The following is a 16335-nucleotide window of genomic DNA, read 5'->3' as shown; positions in this document are numbered from 1 at the left end:
GGACAACAAAGTCAAGGTATTGGAGTGGCCATCACAAAGCCCTGATATCAATCCTATAGAAGATTTGTGGGCAGAAGTGAAAAAGCGTGTGCGAGCAAGGAGGCCTACAAACCTGACACAGTTACACCAGCTCTGTCAGGAGGAATGGGCCAAAATTCACCCAACTTATTGTGGGAAGCTTGTGGAAGGCTACCCGAAACGTTTGACCAAAGTTAAACAATTTAAATGCAATGCTACCAAATACTAATTGAGTGTATGTGAACTTCTGACCCACTAGGAATGTGGTGAAAGAAATAAAATAAATCATTCTCTATATTATTATTCTGACATTTCACATTCTTAAAATAAAGTGGTGATCCTAACTGACCTAAGGGAATTTTTACTATGTATTTGGCTAAGGTATGTAAACTTCCGACTTCAACTGTATATGTAAAATTGCACAACTAAACCCTCTTCAAACATCAAAGTTGATTCCAGATTTATCTTAGATTAATTGGAACTATTTTGATTAAGTGTATACTGGCTATGCTATTAATAAGGTATCTCAAGAGGGACAAACAGTACTAAATGGTTCTCATTTTTCAAGTGAAGGTCTTTTAAAGAAGTATGTAAGGCACAGACGATTGTGTCGCCTAGCCGAGTTCTGCTATGAGAAAACTGAACCTAGTATGAAATAACCTTGGCACACTTCACAATGCAAACAGGGACATTATATAAGTTGCCTGGTACTTAATCTTACTGATCGGCGTTCCGTCAAAGGGACAGTTGTAATCATGCAGCACCTTGTGTCACGATCGCAGATTTTAGAGAAATAACAAATGTCGGTACATATAAGTGTCTTATATCGGCTGAAAGCTTAAATTCTTGTTAATATATCTACACTGTCCAATTTACAGTAGCTATTACTGCGAAAAAATGCCATGCTATTATTTGAGAGCTCCTAACAACAAAACACTTTTTTCACAGCGATCGTCTAACTTTGTCAAATAAGCACCAAATCGGGGTCAAACAAAGCTAGCAAGATAACCAATGAGCTGGGCTTTACGGGAGGATCCGGAAACCCTGTATCTGTCGCAAAATGTAGCTGCTAACCTTGTGCGACAGCATGCCTTTTCCTTTTGGACAAAAATTATAAGAATATTCAGAGTTATGAACTTATGAAAACTGGTTGTTTTGCAAATGTTGAACTTAAAATACGGCTACTAATACTGAAAAAGCTAAATCAAAGTCCAAGTATACAGATTTGGTGATATTCTTGCAGAAAAATTATATAATTTGTAAAATAGTATGTAATATGAATGCAAATGTCTCCTTCACGATTTGCCCAAATGTACCTGTGTGACTTCACACTAAATGTCAAGTAGTTCGCTCATACTTCAAGATATCCATCTGAAACTGCACATTCACTGCTGCCATCTTGTGCACACCATTGGAATTACAACCAGAGTGATGGCTAGAAGTGGGACCTTTGTTGCATTTCAAAGATGGTGGTTGAAAAGGGAAAAAAAACAGTTGGTTTTTACCAGATCTATTGAGTTATATTCTCCTACATTCAATTCACATTTCCACAAACTTCAAAGTGTTTCCTTTCAAATGGTACCAAGAATATGCATATCCTTTCTTCAGGGCCTGAGCTACAGGCAGTTAGATTTGGGTATGTCATTTTAGGCGAAAATGAAAGGGGGCTATCCCTAAGAAGTTTTAATTAAGAAAACACGCACACATTCACATTGACAGAGAAACACACCACACTATCAGATACTGCATCTCTCGAGAGCCCGCCCGCCACAGGGAGCAGCAGAGGGTTAACATGCACTATCAGATACTGTATCTCCTTCCTGCAGCATGACATCAGCTCAGCTTCACCAATACCAAGTTTATCATTTTAAAAGGCTAATTGATCATTAGAAAATATTTTTGCAATTATGTTAGCACAGGTAAAAAACTGTTGTGATAATTAAAGAAGCAATAAAAAAAACTGGCCTTCTTTAGACTAGTTGAGTATCTGGAGCATCTGGATTTGTGAATTCGATTACACGCTCAAAATGGCCAGAAACAAAGAACCTTCTTCTGAAACTCGTCAGTCTATTCTTGTTCTGAGAAATTAAGGCTATTCCATGCGAGAAATTGCCAAGAAACTGAAGATCTGGTACAAAGCTGTGTACTACTCCCTTCACAGAACAGCGCAAACTGGTTCCCTGAGTCGCCTCTTCACTGTTGACGTGGAGAGTGGTGTTTTGTGGGTACTATTTAATGAAGCTGCCAGTTGAGGACTTGTGAGGCGTCTGTTTCTCAAACTAGACACTCTAATGTACTTGTCCTCTTGCTCAGTTGTGCACCGAGGCCTCCCACTCCTCTTTCTATTCTGGTTAGAGCCAGTTTGCGCTGTACTCTGGGCAAGACTTATGGAACAGAGAGAACAGTGGAGTGGAGAATGGCAGGGATGTAATAGTGCCTGCATCCTGCGTCTCTCTCTTTCCCTCCATCCCGCTCTCCCTTCAGCTGTTCAGGCTCCAACTTTGGCTGCATGAATGGAATTACAGGAAACCTCCCACCCACAATCCAAAAGGCACACCACACACACACACACACACACCCCGCGCACACACACACCACGGAGGAAATAAACCCTGACTACCCTCCATTGCTGAAGCACATTTGTTTAAAATATGGTTTCTTTGAGTCCTGCTTTATATGCAAGGCAAGTTATCCTAACTCAACAGAAAGCATCGCTAATGCATTTTAACAGCCAACTGCCAGCACTGTAGCATGATACAGTTCCTGACTGAAATGTAATACTGCTGGACTGGACACATGAACGTCTATGGCAGACAGCCATATGTAGGCTATATTACATATCCACATACATTTCTTACACAGATGTGTCCACATCATTCAAACAGAGACTGCATCCCAAATGGCACCCTATTCCCCACATACTACACTAATATTGATCAGAGCGCTATGGACTCTGGTCAAAAGTAGTGCAATACATAGGGAATAGGGTGCTATTTGGGACGCAGTGGAGCCTCTAACAGCAATTTTCATGCAACTTCGCTGATTAATAAAGTAATTGGCAAACAGCTTTTTACACAGCAGTAAAACCTCCATCTGTTTTCCCAGATAAATAACAGGTCATTTTTTCTGTTCTGTGGGGTCTTATTTAGAAAAAAGGACATAAAATGAGCTGCAAATATATCTCTACTCACCCACGACCATGAGAGTGAACTCGAAGCCTCTCTTGACGGACTTTCTGTACACTTGGTTTGGGAGATTGGCAAAGCCCACATAACCTTCCAGGAGCTTCTCTTGCTGTAGACAAAAACCAAACATGAATGCTTTTCCCAACTGTCCGGGCAGGTAACAAGGCTAAAGTAAAGACTGGATATACTGTTGACTTCGCCACAGTAGCTGTGATATCACTGGCCTATAAAAAAAACGGTTTAAAGTTAATGAAAATTGACAGGTACAGGATATCAAAAAACAGCAACATGTTAGGGCTGAGCGATATGGACAAAATATCATATCACAGTATTTAAAACTATAATTACAGTGTGACTATTATGTTTTTTAATAATAAAAGTTGTACATTTGCTTTAGTAGTGGTGATCCTTCAGTGGCAACACATTTAGAACACCTACTCATTCAAGGGTTTTTCTTTATTTTTACTATTTTCTACATTGGAGAATACTAGCAAACACATAAACTATGAAATAACACATATGGAATTATGTAGTAACCAAAAATAAAGTGTTAAACAAATCAAAATATATTTTATATTTGAGATTCTTCAAATAGCCACCCTTTGCCTTGATGACAGCTTTGCGCACTCATGGCATTCTCTCAACCAGCTTCATGAGGTAGTCAGTCACCTGGAATCCATTTCAATTAACAGGTGTGCCTTGTTAAAAGTTAATTTGTGGAATTTCTTTCCTTCTTAATGCATTTGAGCCAATCAATTGTGTTGTGACAAGGTAGGGGTGGTATACAGAAGATAGCCCTATTTGGTAAAAGACCAAGTCCATATTATGGCAAGAACAGCTCAAATAAGCAAAGAAAAACAACAGTCCATCATTACTTTAATACATGAAGGTCAGTCAATCCGGAACATTTAAACAACTTTGAAAGTTTCTTCAAGTGCAGTCGCAAAAATCATCAAGCGCTATGATGAAACTGGCTCTCATGATGACTGCCACAGGAAAGGAAGACCCAGAGTTACCTCTGCTGCAGAGGATATGTTCATTAGAGTTACATACCTCAGAAATTGCAGCCCAAATAAATGCTTCACAGAGTTCAAGTAAAAGACACATCTAAACATAAACTGTTCAGAGGAGACGGCATGAATCAGGCCTTCATGGTCAACTTGCTGCAAAGAAACCACTGCTACAGGACACCAATAAGAGACTTGCTTGCGCCAAGAAACACGAGCAATGGACATTAGACCGGTGGAAATCTGTCCTTTGGTCTGGAATCCAAATTGGAGATTTTTGGTTCTAACCGCTGTGTCTTTGTAAGATGTGGGTGAACAGATGATCTCTACATGTGTATTTCCCACTGTGAAGCATGGAGGAAGTGGTGTGATAGTGCTTTGCTGGTGAAACGGTCTGTGATTCATTTAGAATTCAAGGCACACTTAACCAGCATGGCTACCACAGCATTCTGTAGCGATACACCATCCCATTTGGTTTGGACTTAGTGGGACTATCATTTGTTTTTCAACAGGACAATGACCCAACACACCTACAGGATGTGTAAGGGCTATTTGACCAAGGAGGAGAGTGATGGAGTGCTGCATCAGATGACCTGGCCTCCACAATCACCCGACTTCAACCAAATTGAGATGGTTTGGGTTGAGTCGGACTGCAGAGTGAAGGAAAAGCTGCCAACAAGTGCTCAGTTTATGTGGGAAGTCCTTCAAGACTGTGGGAAAGGCATTCCAGCAGCAAAGCTGGCAAAGGGTGGCTATTTGAAGAATCTCAAATATACTTTGATTTGTAGCACTTTTGGTTACTACAAGATTCCATGTGTTATTTCATAGTTTTGATGTCTTCACTATTATTCTACAATGTAGAAAATAGTACAAATAAAAACCCTTAAATGAGTAGGTGTTCTAAAACTTTTGACCGGTAGTGTACATTCTAACTGATTTCAATGGGTCCTTCTCCATTCTGATTGTTTTATGCTGTTCCATTCAACCAAAAATAATGTTTAGCATTTATCCATTTCCTGCACTCATTTGAGATCATTTCCACACTGCCAGGTAGGGATGCACGTTACGGGCAAACAATCTAGGCCTTATTTTTAACCAAATGTGGCAATTGCGATTTGACTTGCAATTTAGAGCAAAACACTTGGGTGAACTGTTGGAATAATGGAAATAGAATGATTATTCTAATTCTATAGTTAAAATATAATAGTGGCCACTTGAATGCAGTGTTGTTTAACATGACAATGAATGAAAATGCCTGGGGGAAGTTATTGTGACAGGGTAGGAAACAAAGTGTTAAGTGTTTCCTAGGGGATCTGTAATCTTTGACTACATTGAATGTTCTCTCTTAGCTACTTCATCTAGCTAGCTAACATACTCATGCTTTGCGTATTCCTCTTTGATTTAGAAGATACTGTTGCACAAACATGCTGATTTAGGTCTACACAATCACTGGTATTACCAGGCTGTATAGCTAGTTACGTTTGCTATGACTCAGTACATTTATTAGCTAGCTAGCCAGCTAACTAGCGATTAGCAGCTAACAAGATTTAGGCCCAACTTGCTAAGACAAACTAGCTGTTTGCAGATGCAAGAAACAAACTAATAGTGTAATTATAGAACGCTAGTGGATTTATATTAAGTAAAGTCAAAACAGCATCGTTGTGATCAACATTGTTGTATTGACCATGCAGATTGAACGTAAGTGTATCGTGGTTGACGAACAACAAATGCTCTCCTGGAGGGGCAGGGCTAGGTCTGTGTGGAAAGCAGCATGTAGAGAGAGGCAGAGAGAGATGAAAAAAGCTTTGACTATGTACAGACTCAGTGAGCATAGCCTTGCTATTGAGAAAGGCCGCAGTAGGCAGACCTGGCTCTCAAGAGAAGACAGGCAATGTGCACAGTGTCCACAAAATGAGGTGGAAACTGAGCTGCACTTCCTAACCTCCTGTCAAATGTATGACCATATTAGAGACACATATTTCCCTCAGATTACACAGATCCACAAAGAATTCGAAAACAAACACGATTTTGATAAACTCCCATATCTACTGGGTGAAATACCACAGTGTGCCATCACAGCAGCAAGATTTGTGACCTGTTGCCACAAGAAAACGTCAACCAGTGAAGAACAAACACCATTGTAAATACAACCCATATTTATGCTTATTTATTTTCCCTTTTGTACTTTAACCATTTGTACATCGTTACAACACTGTATATAGACATAATATGACATTTGTAATGTCTTTATTATTTTGGAACTTCTGTGAGTGGAATGTTTACTGTTCATTCTTATTGTTTATTTCACTTTTGTATATTATCTACCTCACTTGCTTTGGCAACATTAACATATGTTTCCCATACCAATAAAGCCCCTTGAATTGAATTGAGATGACTCAAGTAGCAGAGTAACCTATAAAAATGGATGTTACACACGGCGTATCACATTTAACAAACCAAACATTCAAATACCGTTATAGAAGGTAAATTAAAAACCCAAACCTGTCTGTGCATCAATACCGGTATTTAGTAAAATACGGTATACCGCCCAGCCCTACAACATGGACTCAATCATTCATCAGATAATTGATTGAATTCATTTATCCAATCTAACGTTCTCATCTCCTATCATCAAATAAGTAAATATTATAGCCTAAAGGTACAGTGGAGTGACGCTAGGTCATCAGTCTCAATAATACTTACAGCTTAGTTGGAGAGTGCAGGTGAGGATGGTTGATAGTGAGGTGGTGGTGGAAGAGAGGAGATGCAGAATGATTCACAGTCCACGGTAAACAGGAGGAGCACCACACCATAAAGGAAACAAATGAGAAATACAGTAAATCAGTTAACACAGACAAATGAGTCCACCATTCATCATGTGTCAGAATAACACATTCATGCCTGCCTGCAGATAAAAGCCCAGAAGGACTAACTCACTTTGAGGCAGAGAGAGATGAAAAAAGCTTTGACTATGTACAGACTCAGCTTTGACTATGTACAGACTCAGCAAGTGCAATCATGACCAAGAAATATGCCTACTCATTTAGTAGTCAGAAAGGCATAGCTTCTGAGGTACAGGTTAACTTAGTTGTTTAACTTCTAGCCGTTACAGTGTACTGATAGGTCTTGCTATTATATTTGTCCTATAGCACTCAATCAGATAAGATGATTGGTGTTAGTGGTGTGCATACTTTGTTTGCTTGGTTAATGCTAGTTCCTGCATCTTTCACCAAAAATTCAATTTGATCCGCCGCAGGTATGAAAAAGTATTTTCTCACTCAGTTTCTTCATTCTATTTGAAGGGATTTTACGTGTTTTATAGGGCTAGGTTATTTGTCGTCCGACTCATGCATAAACGTCTCAGATATCCTTTTGTGTGTGTGTATGTATATAGCTCTCTGAGGGTGTAGAACACAGAGATGGATCAAGATTTACGAGCAGTCTAGTCTGGAACAGGGTTGTCACCTCAGCTTCTTTTACAGCTCTCTGGCTGCCAGTAAAGTGACGTGAGAGCTCATCCAAAATGAGTCTTTCCCTAAATAGGATAGCAGCCATTACTGAAGAGGAGTGTGGAGTCAGCAGCCAAACAATGTTCTCAGTTAAGACAAGAAAAATCATGTACTTGCCAACTGTAATGACAAACAAGTTAGGCTAAAGCAATAAGACAGAAAATGATACTTATTATTCAGCAAATCAACCTACCTAGCATTCAAATAGCCTAATCCTCACTCCTACAACTCACTTGAGCTTGAGGAGTTACAACTAACTCAAACTTCCTACAGTATTTTAGATCTGTATAGGAGAGCTGTCATTGGTTAATCCAGGAGTTTAGAGGTGTCGATACATCATTTCAGAGACTGATGTGAAAATGAAATCACATTGGCTACCAGCCCATAGTCGTGTAATCTCATTGGCTGACAGCCCAGCGGGCCTCTTCCCACGGCCTTCAGTGTTGGAGAGACTGAAGAACAGCAGATAATCCTGAGTCAGTAGCTAGACTCAGTCCTCACACTGACAAACAGCAGATAATCCTGAGTCAGTAGCTAGATTCAGTCCTCACACTGACAAACAGCAGATAATCCTGAGTCAGTAGCTAGACTCAGTCCTCACACTGACAAACAGCAGATAATCCTGAGTCAGTAGCTAGATTCAGTCCTCACACTGACAAACAGCAGATAATCCTGAGTCAGTAGCTAGATTCAGTCCTCACACTGACAAACAGCAGATAATCCTGAGTCAGTAGCTAGATTCAGTCCTCACACTGACAAACAGCAGATAATCCTGAGTCAGTGGCTAGATTCAGTCCTCACACTGACAAACAGCAGATTCCTATAATGTCGCCTCCCAAAAATCCTAGTGTAAAGCCACCAACAGGGTGGCAAGAATTTAAGCATTCACTCAGGCTATCCCAGACCCCGACAGTTGGGCCACAAATAGTGATTATTAAGCGGAGGATACATTTTTGGCGGTAAAGCACAAATCATAGCAGGAGGCTGTTCCTTCCAGCAGCTTCAGACAGTTTTTCAGCTCATTGGCTATTAACGAACCACTTCCACAGAGGATCTGCCCCACATGCCTTCACTCAAGCTCATCGTCTTTGAGGGTTTCAATGTTCAAATGCCAGGTGTGTGTGTGTGTGTGTGTGTGTGTGTGTGTGTGTGTGGTGGGAGTGTAGAAGTAGACAGATGTAGCATGCATCACCGCCCAAGCCACTTCCTCCTGATGTTATGTGTCTGTCAGTCTGCTCTGGAGCAGAAGCATCTGTCACGTACACAGTACGACTGTCAGTGGTGCCTGTCGCTGATCAGACACTTCATGGCAACCACAGCACATAGCTGAGACAGCAGCATCATGATCATAATGCTGATCTCTTAGCTAGCTCCCACTGAGGAGAGAAACGTTTGATGTGCACTTCAGAGCCTTCCCTACTTTTCCACTAGTCCAAGGGTAAGGTCATAAAAGTTAACATCAGTTTATGAAAAAAGAAAAAGTGAAACATATGCTACATCTACTGCAACTTCCTGACTCATCGCAGGCATAAGCGGCTTGTTGAAATTGACTTAAGTCAGTCAGGTATTTTTCAAGGCAACACCCATGACATATTTCTAATACCATTGTCAAGGTTGGAGAGAGGGCATCCACCCAGCGTGGTGGACATCTGTGTCTTGGATGTTCACCTCAACCTTTACACAGTGGCTCTAACAAAGGCCACTACATACCTCCAGGAAAGCAGCTTTGCTTCCTCCTTTAGGCCCTACCACCACTTTGCCAATGCACCGATACAGTAGGTGTCCACTCTCATTGCTACATGCTCCCTTCAAGCAGACTAGATGTGTTATTCTTCTTTGCTGGTGTTGGGTAAACTGCCGGAAAAGAAGTGGTGGGATGGAGGCTAGTCTGCCTCAGAGAGTCTGAGGTTAGAAAGAGGAGTGTTCAGCTAACCCCAGAGCAAGGCCTAGCACAGTACACTGATGTCGTCTTGCAAATACTAGAGGAGGATACACGGTAGAGAATGTTGTTCTACTTCGGAAAGTCTGACCCCTCCCACGACCTTTCTTCATTTTCCCAGATCGTTCTTCACCAGATTTATAGTTTTGCAAACCTCTCCATCAGTCTGTGTCTGCTACACATGCTTTAGTGTCATAATCACAGTCAATTTTTATTTCTATACTGTAATTTAGGAATAATATTAAGTCTGTATGAGTAAAACAGTCCTGAGAGTGAGGTAAATAACAATCGGTGGTCTACATGGAAAGCTGATCGACTCTCCCTTCACTACATACCCAGTTCATCTGAGGCCAAATTCCAATTCTCTCCCCATAAGTGTCTACTGTATTTCACACACCAATCCAATGCTTTTAAATCATTGAAGGGGAGTGAACAAAAACTACACCAAGATGGTGAATAATCCAAAATGGGACTTTTATGGGCACCTAAACAAACTCTGCCCAGGCTATGGGCTGTCTTAGTCAGCTGTGTCATCACAGACATCCTGGCATTCCCATGCCGCACCATCTGACACACAAAAAGTTACTAACAATAATGGAGAGACAGCAATTGTTCAATAACAATTGAGAGAGAAGGTGGAAACAGTTTATTTACTCAAGCTAAAGTAATAACATTGCATGCATTCCATAGGGACAAGAGAAAACATTCACATGGTCTGTCGTAGGTAGACTGTTGGGTTTGAATGGCTAGGGTGAGGATCTATGCCGGTCTCTATACTCACAGCAAACCATTTCATGACAGATTCTACAGCTACAGGTCACATGGAGGAATAAATGACAGGCAGAGTCACTCAGTAAGAGCATCCCCATGCAATTACCACAGTATTAATCCAGTCATGTGAACCAATACAGGACTTCGTTTTAAGAAGGAGATATTGCAGTCCTCCTACTCCACTCCAAGTAAAACATAGTTGATGCTGATAGATGACAGTTTTTGATTGACATTTTGACAGACAAACGAATGATGACGTAGCTTGCTAGGTGTTTTTGAGGAAGTTTTGGTTCATAACAACTTTGCTCCAGGTTTCCCCCGCATTGACTTTACCATTGATTCAATCCATTTTAATTAACTAATTATTAGTTATATGACCAACACTGCGAGTTTCTGACATCTGAAACTAAGCAAACTACGTCGACTTTTTGGAATAGCAGCCATTCACAGTTTAGCAAGCGACGTCAACTATTCCATTATAACCTACCTAGCTAGTAGTAAAGGTTTTTATAAACGTAATTGTTCTCTGTGCTAGTAGTTAACTAGGTAACTTTAGTTTTGTTAGCTAGCTAGAAACGTAACTATTTATGATGCGCTTTTATTGGGGTGCCAACTTATCACAACCACCACAACTGGCATCTGAAGAAGAAACTATACTCAGTTGACATTCTTCACACAGCATATTATTTGGCCAGTAATTAACTTCTCTGACTGCATCTCAACATGTTTACAATAGGTAGCTAATGTTAGTTATCGTTTGCTGGTACTGTACTAGCCGACTGTGTGCCAGGTAACAAAGCCACTCACAGTCGAAAAAAAACAAAGGAAATGCCAAAGTAACGTTACTCGCGGTCATTCTCGAGCGGTGTGTAAATTTATTAGAATGAGCCAACTAGCTATCGTTTTTCTAGCTGGGTAACTAGTTAACTAATTCTAACAAAGTTCTTTAGTAACAACTCCGAGGACGCAAATAAACGATAGCAAAAGTTCCCGAATGAATTAAAACAGACAGAGTAAGAGAACTCACCCATAATATTGCCGTTCCGATGCACCTCACTAACAGATCTTGCACCGTTCGACATTCCCTTTCAAGTACTCACGGGACACCACAAAACTGTAAAGGTCGTACCCAACTTATTTCGCGTAATGTCAAAAATGTCCACTGTCTGCTGCATGTGGTGGAGACATAGAAATAGATAGAGGACTCTAGTCCCCAAAAGACTTCGTCTTCGCTGAGGTTTTATGGAGAACTACACGCAAGTGTTTTGTCGCCGCCAACTGGACAAGGGTGAAAATAAATCACAAAATGTAACAAAATTCCATACAGGGAAGGGAAAAAATAACATTAATCCACACAAACTACAAAATAAAATATTAAAATATATTCCCACTCAAATCAAATGTTATTGGTTGCATACACATAGCTTTCAGATTTTATTGCTTGTGTTCCTAGCTCCAACAGTGCAGTAATATCTAACAATATACAACAATAGGTACAAATCTAAAAGGACCAGTAATAAGTCCGAAGTGTGTGTATATATATATATACACACACTACAGTTCAAAAGTTTGGGGTCACTTAGAAATGTCCTTGTTTTTGAAAGAAAATCAATTTTTTTGTCCATTAAAAAACATCAAATTGATCATAAATACAGAGGGCCAGCTGCCAGTTGAGGACTTGTGAGGCGTCTGTTTCTAAAACTAGACACTCTAATGTACTTGTCCTCTTGCTCAGTTGTGCACCGGGGCCTCCCACTCCTCTTGCTATTCGGGTTAGTTAAAAATGCATGAAATTAAATGTATGCATTCACTACTGTAAGTCGCTCTGGATAAGAGCATCTGCTAAATGACTAAAATGTAATGTAAATGGCCTCAATGACCATAGTTATGTTTTGAGGAATAAGGGAGAGGCTTGCAAGCCGAAGAACACCATCCCAACCATGAAGCACGGGGGTGGCAGTATCATGTTGTGGGAGTGCTTTGCTGCAGGAGGGACTGGTGCACTTCACAAAATAGATGGCATCATGAGGACGGAAAATTATGTGGATATATTGAAGCAACATCTCAAGACATCAGTCAGGAAGTTAAAGTTTGGTCACAAATGGGTCTTCCAAATGGACAATGACCCTAATCATACTTCTAAAGTTGTGGCAAAATGGCTTAAGGACAACAAAGTCAAGGTATTGGAGTGGCCATCACAAAGCCCTCCTATAGAAATTTGTGGGAAGAACTGAAAAAGCGTGTGCGAGCAAGGAGGCCTACAAACCTGACTCAGTTACACCAGCTCTGTCAGGAGGAATGGACCAAAATTCACCTAACTTATTGTGGGAAGCTTGTGGAAGACTACCTGAAATGTTTGACCCAAGTTAAACAATTTAAAGGCAATGCTACTAAACACGAATTGAGTGTATGTAAACTTCTGACCCACTGGGAATGTGATGAAAGAAATAAAAGCTGAAATAAAATCATTCTCTACTATTATTTTGACATTTCACATTCTTAAAATAAAGGGGTGATCCTAACTGACCCAAGGCAGGGAATTTTTACTAGGATGAAATGTCAGGAATTGTGAAACTGAGTTTAAATGTATTTGGCCAAGGTGTATGTAAACTTCAAATGTATGTACAGCAATAGTAACCGGGTGGTAGCCGGCTAGTGACAGTGACTAAGTTCAGAGCAGTGTGCTGGGTGGAGGCCAGCAAGTGATGGCTATTTAACAGTCTGATGACCTTGAGATAGAAGCTGTTTCAGTCTCTCGGTCCCAGCTTTGAGGCACTTGTACTGACCTCGCCTTCTGGATGATAGCGGGGTGAACAGGTCGTGGCTAGGTTGGCTGAGGACCTTGATGATCTTCTTGTCCTTCCTTTGACACAGGGGGCTGTAGATGTCCTGGAGGGCAGGCAGTGTGCCCCCGGTGATGCATTGGGCAGAATGCACCACCCTCTGGAAAGCCCTGTGGTTGCGAATGGTGCAGTTGCCATAGCAGGTAGTGATACAGCCCGACAGGATGCTCTCAATGGTGCATCTGTAAAAGTTTGTGAGGGTCTTAGGTGCCAAGCCAAATGTCTTCAGCCTCCTGAGGTAGAAGAGGCTCTGTTGCACGTTCTTCACCACGCTGTCTGCATGGGTGGACCATTTCAGTTTGTCAGAGATGTGTACGCCAAGGAACTTGAAGCTTTTCACCTTCTCCACTGCAGCCCTGTCGATGTGGATGGGGGTATACTCCCTCTGCTGTCTCCTGAAGTCTACGATCAGCTCCTTCATTTTGTTGGCATTGAGGGAGAGGTTATTTTCCTGGCACCCCTTTGCCAGGGCTCTCACCTCCTCCCTGTTGGTTGTCTCGTCATTGTTGGTAATGAGGCCTACCACTGTTGTGTCGTCTGCAAACTTGATGATGGAGTTGGAGGCGTGCGTGGCCACGCCGTCATGGGTGAACGGGGAGTACAGGAGGGGGCTGAGCACGCACCCTTGTGAGGACCCTGTGCTGAGGATCAGCGTAGTGGAAGTGTTGTTGCCTACCTTCACCACCACTCCTTCAGCGATTTGAAAACTAAAGTACCGTGCTAATACATGTAAAGTAGCTCATCAGATATAAAATATTTGAATCCCAGAAAGAGTTCAGCTGCATAAACAAGGGTGTCGACTTCTTTTCAGCTTGTGCACTGCTGTTTACCACCATTGTTATAAATGACACAAAGTCCACTTTCTTCACATGAAGAATTTCTGGGTACTACTGGTAATACTCAGACTGCGGTGTAGGCCTACCGGTATTCACTACCACCGGTCCTTCAGAGATACTTTCTACCCTTTTGACAGCCTCCGCATAGCAGACTCTCTCAACTGCCCTAATTTTGGTAACCTCAGTCTCTTTCACCTTAATCGGGCATTCAAAGGATTTCGGTTCAGGTTCTCCACCACAGTTACAGCACTTTGCTCCTTGGCCACTCTTTTCTACTAAACATTCGACATCTCCTTCACAGTGATCTTTCCCACATGTCCCACATCTCGACTTCTCCCGTCCAAACACTTTACAGCAAGAACATTGTAAAGGCGGGTATACGAAAGCTCTGACAGGATAGTACACATATCCCATCTGCACTGCCCAAAAGCCTGGGCAGCGACATTGAGAACTTTCAGAGACAGATAAGGAAGCGAGACATCTCACTCGCTCATTTTTTCTGGTTCATATACAGTCAATGAACTAAGCGGACCAGACCCAGTTGCTAATGCGTTGGTGCCTATGGGAGAGCCAATCCGTAAGCAGACTGGAACTCTGACCATTTTTTTAAATGATTAACGGCCCGAGTGGGACATTAAAAAATATATATATTTGACCTTTATTTAACTATGCAAGTCAGTTAAGAACAAATTCTTATTTTCAATGACGGCCTAGGAACAATGGGTTAACTGCCTTGTTCAGGGGCAGAACAACAGATGTTTACCTCATCAGCTCAGGGATTTGTTCTTGCAACCTTTCGGTCACTAGTCCAGTACTCTAACCACTAGGCTACCTGCTGCCCCAGCTACCATCTTTGCTTTCACCATTTTGAAGTAGTTATTGGGTGGGACCAGAGGTGTAGTGATGCCTGGAGAAGTGGGTATACTCTAATTTTGCAAAACATTTCCCCAACGACCCTCCCAAAAAAGGAAAGGCTCCCTGTGTGAAAAAAATCTATTAGAAACAGTGACATACACTCTGAATGATGAATCCCATATTGGTCTTTCACAGTCAGGCCACCCCAAGCTGTACTGTGCAAGTATGCTAATAGTAGGCCTACTGTTGATAAATAAGATAAATGAGGCTGTCAACTAAGTCCAAAATTCACAGGTTTCAGATTTGCAAAAAAAAGGGGTTCACACTTTTTTAATAGAGTAATGTAATACAAGACGTTCTAAATCCATAACAATGCTTTTTAACCACATCAGGAGACCACTTTTGAGGTCTGGAAAAAATCTCTTTAGATTTTGAGTGTAGCTACCCTTTAATTCATGTGCACAGTGACCTAGCACTGATGTTTGGTTAGCAGTGTTTCTGTAGCACATGAGACAGAGTTGACAGGATTGATGCCAATAATTATTATAATTCTGCCAGGTAGATATAGGCTACTTTGTAGCTAGTTAACATTTAATTGAGAAGGTTTTTGGGAAAGCCTTTCCATCTAGAAGATGTTTAGGCCTATCATTACCCTCGCTATCTTTTTCCTTTTCCTTAATTGTTTAAAACCAGGACGTTTTACTTCATACAGATGTAAGATCTTAATTTGATCACCCTTTTGCTGATGAGATTTTTCCTGCACAACAGGAAATGCAAACTTGTAGTGTTTAAAAAGCCTTCTAAAGTTTGTAATTTATACTTTAAAAGGTCAGACTTTATTTGCCCTAGCAAAAACTGTATGAACCCCTACAAAAAATATCTATAAATTATAATCCACATAATAATTCAAATTTCCTGTTGCTGCAGGATTATTTTCCTGCGGGAGCAAACTGTCTCAAATTAAGATCCTACATCTGTATTATGAGGCATGTCTTACTTTGGTTCAAAGTAGCCTGTAGCCAAAATCCCACTATAGAAACATGGAGACAATTAGTTGTTGCATCTTTAGATTTCCTCTCTTTCTTAATTTCTAACGGATATGTTCGTCTCTGTCCATGAAACCGCCTGCAAATTTTAGAAAGGTGTTTCTGCAAATTGCATTTTGGAACATTAGCATGTAGGCCAGTGGAGGCTGCTGAGAGGAGGAGGGCTCATAATAATGACTGGAACAGAGCAAATGGCATGTGTCATGACGTGGCCCTTTCTGGGTATAGATCATGGCTTCTCACTCTCTCCTACACCCAGGTTCTGTTATCTCAGATCGTAAATTCCTGGCGGAGACTCTCTCCCCTTTTTCATGCAGTGTGGAGAG

At 41.1% G+C, this 16335-nt stretch overlaps 1 protein-coding gene across 3 annotated transcripts in view; it reads right to left on the bottom strand.

Moving 5' to 3' along the window:
* Positions 1 to 11605, bottom strand: part of sept7 (Septin-7) — a 59630-nt gene extending 48025 nt beyond the window's left edge. For 2 of the 3 annotated variants that reach the window (XM_082969949.1, XM_082969948.1), the window contains exon 1: positions 3210 to 3348. In XM_082969949.1, coding sequence (XP_082826075.1) covers positions 3210 to 3333 — 124 coding nt within the window. In that variant the 5' untranslated portion in view covers positions 3334 to 3348. 3 annotated transcript variants of the gene reach the window in all.
* Positions 11606 to 16335: the final 4730 nt, after the last annotated feature.

This window comes from Salmo salar, chromosome 27 (genome assembly GCF_965601325.2).
Source record: "Salmo salar chromosome 27, fSalSal1, whole genome shotgun sequence".
NCBI lineage: Eukaryota > Metazoa > Chordata > Actinopteri > Salmoniformes > Salmonidae > Salmo > Salmo salar.
Note: the sequence above shows the minus strand (reverse complement) of the source record. Positions and strands in the feature narration are given on the sequence as shown.